This window comes from Syngnathoides biaculeatus, chromosome 2, assembly GCF_019802595.1.
Source record: "Syngnathoides biaculeatus isolate LvHL_M chromosome 2, ASM1980259v1, whole genome shotgun sequence".
Classification (NCBI taxonomy): Eukaryota; Metazoa; Chordata; class Actinopteri; order Syngnathiformes; family Syngnathidae; genus Syngnathoides; species Syngnathoides biaculeatus.
The window spans coordinates 37,343,965-37,356,906 of record NC_084641.1 but is presented as its reverse complement, the minus strand read 5'-3'; the positions used below and the strand labels follow the sequence as shown (position 1 = coordinate 37,356,906).

General features: G+C 42.0%; 1 protein-coding gene across 1 annotated transcript in view; it reads right to left on the bottom strand.

Annotated features, from left to right (window-relative positions):
* The window catches only part of LOC133491632 (interleukin-1 receptor accessory protein-like 1), a 301,815-nt gene extending 296,258 nt beyond the window's left edge, over window positions 1-5,557 (bottom strand). Inside the window, exon 1 of the mRNA XM_061803009.1 lies at window positions 5,196-5,557. Coding sequence (XP_061658993.1) covers window positions 5,196-5,215 — 20 coding nt within the window. The 5' untranslated portion in view covers window positions 5,216-5,557. The remainder of the gene's footprint in view (window positions 1-5,195) is intronic.
* Between the last annotated feature and the right edge of the window lie 7,385 nt (window positions 5,558-12,942).

Below are 12,942 nucleotides of genomic sequence, written 5' to 3'. Positions count from 1 at the left end.
GCACGAACCACGCTGTCGCGGACGTCTCCCAGAACTCCAGCAATTTGAGGATGGCGGGTGCCATGTTCGGTTTAGTCTCGAAAACGCCGGGACTGATCACGTCGGGGTCACCAGTGTAGCGCCGGAGAAAAGGAGTCCGAGGCAGAAGTGTCGGACACAGGAACAAAAATTGTTTTATTGCTAGACATCAAAACACTACATGCATAACGGCGGGAACTCTGTGAACCTTCACTCCGGAAGAGCAACAACAAAAACAGTCCGTGCGGAACCCCGCACCCCAACTCGAGGTGCCGCGGGTGAATTATGTAAACACCACATGGGCCTCATTACAAATACATGGGATTATTGTAACTGACATTGTAGCTCTCTTGCTAGCATTCTAGCTCATGGTCGTGTTTTTATAACAGCTGACAATCATATAATTGAATGCTGTATTTTCACCACAAGGGTGTCATATGTACATCAAGATGTTCGATTTACTAAGATTGAGAATGGCTTCATAGTAAGAATAGCTAATGTCAGTGAATTCATCTATAGCTTATTGTTAGCCTTATCATACAGATCAGCTCCTTCCTTATTCACTAAAAATAAGGAATTGATCATCTGCATTTTTCTTTTCCCATGACTGATTCTCTTTGGTGAATCACACAAATATCTGTGGTATTGTAGCCTGGCTGATAAAAATCCATCTTTTTTATCATTCTACTTAGCATTAACTTCAGATATTATCATTATGGAGATCTACAAGAAAAATCATTAAAAAACTGTGTTTTTTTCCCTCTGTTATTTTGACATATCATTTGCTTTTTTGCATTTTTTTGGTAGTTTATACAGGTTGGCGCTCCGAAATGTTGACAGGTATGGGAATGCCCGGAGAGAAACCACGCTGGCACGGGAGAACATGCAAACTCCACACAGGTGGGGCCAGGTTTGAACCCCGATCATCAGAACTGTGAGGCCAATGATCTACAGCTGAGCTATTGTGCCGCCGAGACAATGTGACTGAAAAAAAATCTTTTAAACGAGCATTAGTTCCTCTTGGTATTTAAGCCTACTCCTAAACTATTTATGTCTCAGGTGTAATATGCTTGTGAAAAATGTGAAAAACACAGAACAATAGCAAGAGAAATGAGGGTTGTCAACTGCCTATTTCCTTTTATAAAAATGCTTTCAGATTAAACTTAAAATAGGGATAAGTAACCATATACATGTATTTTCGCTCATCTTGTAAAAATGCATTGAAATTAGTTGGAAATTACATAGCTTTTACTGGTCTTTCCACAAACAAGTGCCTCCATCTACTTAAGGCTATCCACAGTGAGTGAAGCTACAACTTCTGTCCTGCCTGCATTAATTATAGCTTTGGCAAGAAGTGCATGCTGAAACATTATTCTGCAAGGTTGAGCACAAAACACTCTCTCCCCTGAATGACAGGACCAGATTTTCTTTTTTTAATGGGGCACTGATTCATTTGGACTTTGTGCTCATACATTTCCCATGTCTTCTTTTGTGTTGTAATGTCATGGCTAAAACAAAATGCATCTAACCCACCCTTAACAAGCTACTTTTCATGTAGTCCCATGTCACAGTTCATTTATTTTAATTTGCTTTTGCTTAATTCCTGGGCATCCACACATGGATATTTGTCAAATGTTTCATTGAGACAGCGGAATTTATTTTTTTTTAATGCCATTGAAAGAAAAGGGGAATACAGAACATGGGACCACTGTTTCCACTGTTATCAAATAGTTTTTAGTATAAGTGTACATGGGGATAAAAGACGACAATGGCATGTGACAAAAAAATAATCTGACCTATCAAAGAGTGTGGATGCATACCTGAAGGAAATCTTACTTTTATAAATTACAGTCCACTTAGTGCACACAAGGATCAATCTAATAGCCTCTTCCATCAACAGGCCCAAATTCAACTATGTCTGGTCAATGCAAAGCACCACAAGAAGATTCTAAATGAACCTTGGTGATCAATGCTATGTGAAAAGTCAAACATGGCAATGAGCGAAAATAAAAAAGGAACAAACACAATTTCTCAGAGACCAAAATCGAGGTGCTCATCAGCGAGGAGGAGGCAAGGAATGGCATGATATGGCCTTTACAGCACCATAGCCAACAAAAGAAAATGAACCTCACTTGAAAGCTTCAAATTGTCATCAGTCGATAGTCGTAACTGACTAATAATAATCACTCCTCCACCCATATTGATTTGTAGCAATAAGGATGAATGGGAAGAGTGAGTAACAAAAAAGTGGCATCTCCTGGAAATGTGAATCTAAAGGATTTCACAGAATAAAGGCCTTTGCAACACAATCCATCCATTTTCGATACTGCTTATCCTCACTAGGGTCACCGCCATGCTGGAGCCTATTCCAGCTATCTTTGGGCAAGAGGCAGTTGCCAATCAATCGCAGGGCCCATAGAAAAATACAATCAGTCCCTGTCATCAGCTGTGCCCTACAGTACTTCTGTTGAAGCTCGGATGGCACTTTGCGCCCCTCCTGCCTTCTCTCTCCCTTCCCCCATTTCTTTGCAGTAATCAGCACCTCATGGGCCACCCGCATTAAAGCCTGACAGATCCCAGAAATCCTCGCCAGAGTATTGACGTTTCTCCTTCTCAAACTTGTACACCAGTCTTAGCCACAGTACCCTTCTGACCTTTTGTGTTTTTCCTTCTCCTGAGTGTTCCATCCGTGTTTCCCGCTGTGGTGACCTCCTCGGCTACACCACCAAGTCATCCACCTACTTACTCTGCCGCCGGCTTCACGTTCCCTGTCTCAAGGACCTGCCAACATGCCCCAAGGATCTACCTTAATATCCACGTCAATAAACCTTTCACCACAACCCTTTCATTCTCCGCTTGCTACTGGGTCCTGTTAACATGGACTCATGACAATTCACACTCACATTCATGCCTATGGGCAATTTAGTGAATTCAAATAACCTAACATGCATGTTTTTGGGAAGTGGGAGGAAACCAGAGGACCTGATCAAAATCCAAACAGGCAGGACTGGGGTTTGAACCACAATTCTCAGAACTATGAGGGAGAGGTGCTAACTAGATTGCCACCGTGCTGCCGTAGGAATGGAACTCAATATTGCTATGAAATGTGAAACAACTTCATCAAGGTGCATCATTTAAGACTTATTTGACTTAAATATATATTTATGGTTGACGCCGTGGCTCATCTGGTAAAGCGTTGGCCTCACAGTTCTGAGGACCCGGGTTTAATCCCGGCCCTACCTGTATGCAGTTTGCATATTCTCCCCATGCCTGCATGGGTTTTCTCCTGGCACTCCAGTTTCCTCCAACATCCCAAAAACATGCAACATTAATTGGACACCCTAAATTGCCCCTAGGTGTGATTGTGACTGCGGCTGTTTGTCTCTTTGTGTCCTGCAATTGGCTAGCAACCAGTTCAGGGTGTCCATTGCCTCCTTCCCGTTGATAGCTGGGATGGACTCCAGCACTCCCCGCGACCCTCGTGAGGATAAAAGGCAAAGAAAATGGATGGATGGATGTATTTAGGAGAGGAAAGGTTAGAAAGTGGTGAGAACCACAAGATAACAACAAGACAAAAGAACTTCCATCCATCCATTTTCTTAGCTGCTTATCCTCACAAGGGTCGCAGGAGTGCTGGAGCCTATCCTGGCTGTCAACTCGCAGGAGGCGCAGTACACCCTGAACTGGTTCCAGCCAATCGCAGGGCACATCAAGACAAACAGCCGCACTCACAATTACACCTCGGTGCAATATAGAGTGTCCAATTAATATTGCATGTTTTTGGGATGTGGAAGGAAACGTAAGTGCTTGGAGAAAACCCATATAGGCATGAGGAGAACATGCAAATTCCACACTGGCGGGTCTGAGACTGAACCGGGTACCTCAGAATTGTGAGGCCAATGCTTTTCAGCTGATCCACTGTACCGCCACAAATAAACTTGTCTCAGAAATTTTCAAGACTACTTAAATCTTACTTTATTTAATTTACAAGTAATTTTATAATTATTTTTCTCCAACCCTTTTAGTCACATACAGTACTGTCTTCACCCCAAATATATAACAGTACTGTGACTTCCAACGTATTTCAGAGCAAAAAGTTAGTGTTGTGACCCAAAGTCATGTCATAATCCTCAACACTGATCAGTTATTCATGAAATGTTTCCATTTATCTTCAACAGGAATAATTCTCAGTCTTAATATAATGTCATTTGAAAAAGACACTTCAGCATCTAAGTCCCCCAGTGATAAGATAAAAATCAGACTGCATTCGTTGATGTGTCCAACAGCAAGTAGTGTCATGCTCCTGGATTCCAGCCCGGGCTGGGCGTGGCCAGCTAATCAGAAGGCGCACACCTGCGCCTCATGACCACTGATTAGACCCAGTACACATAGGACCCGGGGGACGACAAATACTCCGCTAGATTGTCGTCCTTGATGCCTCGTTCCCGCACTCCTGTTTGCCTGATTTCTGCTCTCCGTGCACCGACGCACGCCTGTCCACTGACCACCCTCGTAAGCCTGCCGTACTATTACTTCTGATTGTTTGGACTGTCTGCCTCATCTCAGACCTTGGACCGAATAAAGGTTTCCTCCGTACTGTCTGCTGTTTCTGGAGTCTTGCATTTGGGTCCACCCTCGTGCCTCGTTCGTGACAAGTAGATGGCGAGTACAGCTGTTAATTTGATGTTGATTAGACGGTTAACTTCTTCAAGGGAATTTATTCCATTTTTTCACCTTTTTGTTAACTGAAAAAGATGAGCTTGGCTGACTTTGTGACAGCACACTAACCCATTTGCATACACTGTCACAACATGTACAGTATGGCATTTTTCTTTTTTGTGTTTGTGGTTTATGCAGCAAACATATTTTCTATGTGGGTGTACTATTTTTTAAAAAAAAGAACCTGAAAATATATTACAAAGTTCAATGGTTACTTTGAAGTTTTATTCTGTCTTGTATTGTTTTCAAATCTATCTGAAAATGTTAAAAACCAATTCCTCCAGGTTTGTAAGTTTTTTTTTTTTTTTTTTTTTTTTTTTTTTTTTTTTTTTTTTGTTAAATTTTGTGCTTGTGCACTACATTCACAACCTGAGTGTCTGCTAGGGGCTATTTCCCCCCGCCCCCATCCTCAAACCTAGTGACATTCTTATCTAAATCTTTACACTGCCTTTCCTTACCTTTGTGGACAAAAATCCATCGGGTCATGGCGAGCTGACAACGTGCTTCTTTTGGAGCTTAGAAAATGACTTTTCCTGTGTGGGTTTGCTCTGGGCACTCTGATTTCCTTTCACATCCCCAAAACATGCATTATTGGACACTTTTATATTGCTCCAAGGTGTGAGTGTGACTGTCTCCATGTGTCCTGCGATTGGCTGGCTGGAGACCAGTTCAGGGTGTACCTTGCCTCCTGCCTGATGACAGCTGGGATAGGCTCCATCACTCCCGTGACCCTTGTGAGGATAAGCAGCAATGAAAATGGATGAATGGATTGATATCTTCTTTCCTTTTGTAAATGTTGATCAGGAGTAATCTATGCTAAAGTGGGTTAAAGGTTATATGAAGGCACCCTTTAAAAGCACTAAGATTTTGAAAAAACTTTCCTCAAATAGTTTTAGGCAATCTTGCTTGAATAAAGTTCCAAAGAGGCACATCGTTTGATCGGTAAGAAAATGGCAGATTCTGCAAAACAGGACTGTCACTGGTTTACACGCATCACATTTCACTGTGATATTGTGTTACAGGTAACATTCATGCATTTGTGTGGCAGTTCCACTGTGTTTTATTAACAGCAATCCATTCCTTTTTCCTCCAGGCTTGTGTGAAAAGGATATCTTAATCATGTAATACTGTGCATTTTATCACCGTCCGTCCAGTGTTTACATTCGCATACCTCTATTATTGCTGAAACAACTCGTATAATGATAAAACTGTCCATTGAATTTTATTTACTTTCTTTTTTTTAACTTGTATTTCTAATAACAAATTGGATACTGCCTACTACCAGTGACTGCTTTGCTTAAGAACTTAAATTCAAATCAGAAATACAGGAACAGCCAGGTAACAAACAAAATATTCATGGGATTCCTCTTTAGTTTCTTTTTATCCACTAAGTGATATGACTTAATTTGACGCGTTGTCTTGTCTGATCTGAGGTCAGAGCTGAGGGGAAACAGATGCCGGTGGACCTCTGTGGGGGCCACAGTTCTGCATTGTGTGGGATTGATGATAGCATGATTAGTGCCAATCAACACTCAGATAAATGTGTGTTTCAAGTGTATATGATGAATGTGCCTAAAATTCACAGTATTAACTTGTTATGCTTTCTTGGTGACAAACATATGCCCCTTATGTAACACAGTTACAGCTGTCACAGCTGCTGGTTGGTAGCTATTGATTCCACATTCGAATGAAGCCTTTTGGTCATGTAGACCATTTAGCCAATCGTTAGTGTATTTCTTTTGATGTAGTCACATGTGCTACATGTGCAATCAGGTGTGTATGTACTACAAGAAGGAAGTGGAGAGAGTGCTCTAGCAGTTTTTAACATCAGGTTGCTGAGCCAACCAGCCTTAACAACCATGAATCTCACTGTTTGTTACTGGTATTGTTTTGCTGTTTATTTGTTCTTATAATACACAACATTTTTACACGACACAGTAGAGGGGGGGGGCACATGTGAATCTGAGTTAATGTTGCGAGTTAATTTTTTTCTTTCTGACCACTGTCAGAGGCCACTTGCAATTTGGCTAAGTGGGACAGTGGCTGACCAATTCCAGTGGATGGAGCATGAACTGCAGGACTGAAGTGGAACAATATGGCTTTGCAACTAAACAATTTCCAGTCAAGCAGGACCTGCGTGTGTTGGCTTGCTACACTATTCTGAGCTATTTTATTTCCAGTTGATCTTTCTTTCATGTAAGTCAGTAAAGATCCAAAGCCAAAATGTGTATTACTTTTTTTTTTTTTAATCTTTCTTTGATGTAAGTTTGTAAAAAGTTAGATCAAAAATTGTACGCCTGGATATTGCTCCTCTTCTTAAAATAGAGACTTACTCTATCACCTCAGCTCCTGGCAGAAAAAGACAATCGGTCTCTGATGGCATGTAACACAGCTCACGAAGAGCCATCATGGTGAAGGCCAGGTTTGTTTGAAGTCCGCTTTGCACTGCATCAGTGGCGATGACCTAGATTCCCCATCACTCCTTCCTCTAAGAGTGTGTGGCAAGGCGGCCTAATTTCAGCCTTCTCCATCCCCTAACTATGTCAGCACACGTCTAAACATTTGCCACAGAGACACATTGTGACAAAATGGCCTTGATCCCCCTACCTCACAGCCACCCACCAACTCACACTCACCACACCACAATGTTTGTCCATTGGGATGAAGGTGGGAGGCCAAGTGACAGAGTACATGCACGGCAGATACTCAGCACACAGATCCAAAAAGAGAAAAAGAAACAACAAATCAAAGAGCACACACGTTTGAATGAGTAAATGAGTCAGTGGAGAAATGTTAACATATTTAGAAGTGGGCTATACCCTGAAGGTGCAATGTTTTTCTCTTTTATCCACCTCTAAAAGTTACTACTAAAAACCTTCCCACACATCACCCAGAACACCAAAATGCTGCAAGTCAACACGCAGATTCAACAAGCCAGAAAGTGCAAGAACAATGCTTTAATTATGGATGATGCAGACCATTACATTGCCCTGTCAATCTGAGGAAATTGCAGCCTTCTTTGACAGTTACCACCCATGGCTTTTGGTCAGCTGGTCCCCTGGCTCGAAAATCACTCTTCACAGAAAAGACATACAGTAAAGTCATGTTGCATGTCCAATCCACATCAAGTTTTGTCTTAATAAGGAGAAAGACAGTAAGAATGACAACATTGTTGCGCTATTCTCTCCAACAAACAGACTTCCTCTGGGATTGTGGAAAAACTATGGTCGAGCATGGAGTAATCTCTTCATATGGCTGTATCATGGGTCTTGTAGCACTGACTGAGGACCATGTCCTCGTACACCACGTCTCAGCAAACAGGTGTGGATGTCAAAAGAGTGCCTTGCAATGCAAAAGTTTGAACTAAAATCAATACATGATTAATATAACATATACATACTCCTCTTTGAGCTGTCGCCTCATCTTGGTGGAGGGGTTTGCGTGTCCAGAGGATCCGAGGAGCTAAGTTTTCTGGGGCCTCACGCCCCTGGTAGGATCACCCATGGCAAACAGGTTCTAGGTGAAGGACCAGACTAAGCATGGCCAAATGAACCCCATGAAGATATAAACAAATTGACTCAGGTTTCCTTCCCCTTCTCTCTGGAGCCAAGCCTGGAAGTGGGGCTTGAAGGTAAGCACCTGGTGGCCAGGCCTGCACCCGTGGGGACCGCCCAGGCACAACCTGAAACGCTAACATGGGTCCCCCTTTCTGTGGGCTCAATTTGAGCTTGGTGGAAGCCGAAGGCGGGGACCTTACCAATCCGATCCCCAGCTACAGAAATTGACTCGAGGCACATTTCACCTATCTGGCAGTGAAGGAGCCCGAGCTGGTGTGTGAGGTTGAGAAGTCCCAACTAGATACAGTCAGTCTTGGCTCTCCACGCCACTTGAGCTCTGGTACCTGTCCTAAATATTATTTGTACCTTTGCACCAAACAAGAATTCTGTTTACCCATCCTTTTTGGAGTGTGACTTTGTAAATGGATTAATTGCGTAAGCAGAGGTACCACTGTAGGGGAATTCAATAAAAATAGTTATGTTAAACAAACATTGCTTCGGTCTCTTTCGGCTTGTCCGTTTCAGGGTCACCACAGCACATATATGTTTGGCACAATTTTTACACCAGATGCCCTTCCTAACACAACCCTTCCCAGGGAATGGAGGCCCCAGTAGGATATGAACCCACAACCCCTGGTTTACCAAACCAGTGCTCTAACCACTGAGCTACGGGGACTAAGCATTGCTTAACGGATGTTAATGTTTTGTACTCATGTAGGCGTTATTTTTCCATGTCAAAATAGTAATTCTATTGATATAATATATTAAATTGTGGCATGGTGTTGGCCTCACAGTTCTGAGGTCCGGATTCAAATCCTGGCCCACTTGTGTGGAGTTTGCATGTTCTCCCTGTGCCTGAATGTTTTTTCTCTCACATCCCAAAAACATGCATTAATTGGATACTCTAAATTGCCTCTAGGTGTGATTGTGAGTGCGGCTGTTGCCTGTATCCATGTGCCCAGGGATTGCCTGGCAACCAGTTCAGGGTGTACCCCGCCTCCTGGCCAATGACAGCTCCCGTGAGAATAAGCGGCTCAGAAAATGGATGGATGGCTCATATATTAAATACGTATGTTTTGCATGATTTTTAAGTCTTAGATTAGTTGTCATGTCTTACAAAAAAAATACTTTTCCAACAAATTGAATAACAGTTCAGATTAATGATACTATCATTGGTGTTTACATTCAATTCATCTTTTACTACTTATCGGGGTCAGGTTGCTGGGGCAGTCGCTCCACCAGGGACACCCAGAATTCTTTTTCCCTAGGCACTTCATCCAGCTCTTCCTGGGGAAACCCAAGGACTTCACACTCCACCTGAGAGACGTTGTCTCTCCAGCGTGTCCTGGGTTGTCCCCGGGGTCTCTTTGCAGTAGGATGTAGCCGGAACACCTCAGCAGGGAGACACCCGAGAGGGATCCGAATCAGATGCCCAAGCCAAATTCTCTAGCTCCTCTCAACGCGGAGGAGCAGTGGCTCTACTCTGAGCCACTCTGAGTCAAACCCCTTCACCACGATAAGATGATGGCTCAAGGAGGGCTGTTTACATTCCTTAATGTCAAAATTGGTTGTACAGATCTTCTTGGATGTAATGCAAATTTTGCCCTTAATAGGAAGTATGCATATGTTTTTTTTTTCTAGCATTCTCAGTGCCATGAGGAACACTTGGCCACAATTGCAGTTTCAGCAATTTGTAGTTTTATTGGATATGTGACTGGCTTATTTCCCAACACTAGTACCTGTTATTCCAGTTGATCTCCCATCCAACTACTAGCCAGGACTGACCCTGCTTAGCCTGAGATGGGGGGGGAGTCTGGGTATTCTCAGGGAAGTTCCAGGGAAACAGCAAATATTTACAGTAGTTAGCGAGAGAGAAAAAACACTTCAACTGCGCCTCTCTCCCAGTGTCATAACTTGCTTACAGTGATAAATGACAGCTTTTAGGTTGCAACTTATTCAAATGAAAAAAAATGCAAATATCCATGCAACAAAAAAAGACATGAAAATGCCTCAGTCCCCAACTCTACCTAAGTCAAACTGAGTCTCCTCCGGCTTGTCTCCTGTGGTGTCCTTAAAAATTGAAGATTGCAGATTCCTTATCTTCAAGTTAACACCTGGGAACTGTGCCAGTACCCAGGAGCACCAGTTACACCAAAGGTCCAGACACGTTTGCTAGTGGATTATTTAAAATGTACATAATCTATCCATCCGTTTTCTGAGCCGCATATCCTCACAAGGGTCGAGGGAGTGCTGTACCCCATCTCAGCCATCATCAGACAGGAGGCGGGGTACACCCTGAACTGGTTGCCAACCAATCGCAGGGCACATGGAGAGAGATAACAGTCACACTCATAATCACATTTAGGGGCAATTTAGAGTTTCCAATTAATGCATGTTTCTGGGATGTGGGAGGAAATCCACGCAGACATGGGGAGAAAATACAAATTCCACACAAGTAGGGTGAGGATTTAAATCCCGGTCTTCAGAGCTGTGAGGCCAATGCTCTAGAGCTGTTCTACTGTGCTGTCTGTAAATCATTTAGTACACTGTAATGATCACAATTTCTACCTTCTCTCCACTGTTCATTCGTTATCCCCTCTCATAGGCAAAGGTTTGGGAACAACAAGTATAAGGATTAGGAATGCACATTTATGTTCAAAATGAGGTTACATGATGTTTCTTCTTTGAACTCAATGCATCGTTGGCTGGCCAAAGCTATGATCCATAATTTATTTGCTCTGAGCACTGTGAGTGGAATGATGCATGTGACTGGTGTCATCTTACATTTCCTAATGAGGAAAAGCCACACTTTCATGTGATGATGCAGAATATTTTATTCAAAGGCGTTTTCACTGTGTTGTGGCACATTTCTCAACATAAGCATGACACAAAAATATGCTGGGAAAATTAACAACCGATAGCTTGGCAATTAATTTGCCCATGCAAGTGAGGGCAAAACTATTGCAACACCAGTTACATCTTGTAGACAGTTCAATATGTATCACAAGTTGTGTGCTACCATGGGTTAATGAAAGGGTCTTTGGGATTTGCATTTTAGTTAATTTAATGTACGATGTATTCTCAATAAATAATCCGTAAATCTTGATGACAGATTGTATGCATACCTATGAAGGTCTGCTTTCAAATCAAGTTTTTGGGCTTTAATCCAGATCGGGACAAGCTGAAAGGAAAAGAAGAAGAAGATATATATATCAAAATCAGCTTTAATGGCCAAGTGTGTAAAAGCATGCATCTGTGAGTTTGCATTAGTGACATTTGCAGAGAAGTGAGAATGCGAAGGACATTCAAATGCAACACAGATAAAAGCAATCATTTTTTCTGTGCTGGACAACCTTGGCCATCTTTGATAAGATGGTTAAAATTCAGGGTAGGGTACAAGGTTTTACAGTATTTTGCGTGTTCATTTAGAGTGTAAATTTTAGACTGTTTCATCCTTTGTCACAAAACTGTAAAATGAGTTTAGCTTTTTGGATCTCCAATTCTTTACTGGGGAATCCATTTTCCATCTCCTGATATGAGGTAAACACTGAAGTCTTCTTGAGAAAAAAATTTCTTGGTTATGTTTGCTCCGGCTTACAATAATCGATTGACATCTTCAGCAGTGCCACCTTAATCATCGCAAATGCTTTTGGAAATACGCCCAGTGTTACATCAAAACCAGTTTGCGGTCATCAAACTGTATTCTGCAAACCAGATTTACTTCCCAGGCTTGATTAGTGTGTGGTAACAAGTCGGTGTCACCAGCCGTCATCAATTTGACAGGTTACATGGCAAATGGTGAAAAAGGCAAGATGATGTCTAATAACAACAAATGCCCATTATCCTCTCAAATGCTTGGATGGCAAGTAAAAGAAGAATCAGCATGTTAGATGTTAAAATGCTCTCTCTTCCAAATAGTCCTAAATGTGAGACTGATTGTTTCATTAAAAAATCTGGATGTGCAAAGCAATAGATCCACTCTTCTCTTTCTCGGCGCTATATCTACAGTTGATGGCCACATCCCTGTTCAAGCAGAATGCAAGTGCAAGTATTAAGAAATTAGTTGCATCTGATTTACCTGGATACATATAAAAGAATCCCCAAATTTCAGCTCTTTAAAAACAATTATCATAATTTATTTTATTTATATGCACCTCTCAAGCCACTCAACATCACAGTACAAAGTAAAAGGAAATCAAGCAATACAATGAAAATAATGGAACATATAACATTAATTGGCAGCGCAGTGTAGCAACTGGTTCGAGTGTTGGCCTTATAGTTCTGAGGACCGAGGTTCAAATCCCGACCCCGCCATTGTAGAGTTTGAATGTTTTCCCCATGCCTGCATCGGTTTTCACCGGGAACGCCAGTTTCCTCCCTGATCTGACAAACATGCATTAATTGGAGACTCTAAATTGCCCTTAAGTGTGATTGTGAGTGTGACTGTTTGTCTCTATGTACCCTGCGATTGTCTGGGAACCAGTTCAGAGTGCAGTGTACCACTGCTGACCAAAAAGAATATACTTTTGGAAATCTACCTTTTTGGAGAATATTGTATGGGCTGATGAGATGAAAGTTGAACTTTTTGGAAGGTACGTTTCTCATTACATTTAGCGTGAATGCAACAACATTTCAGACAAAGAACATC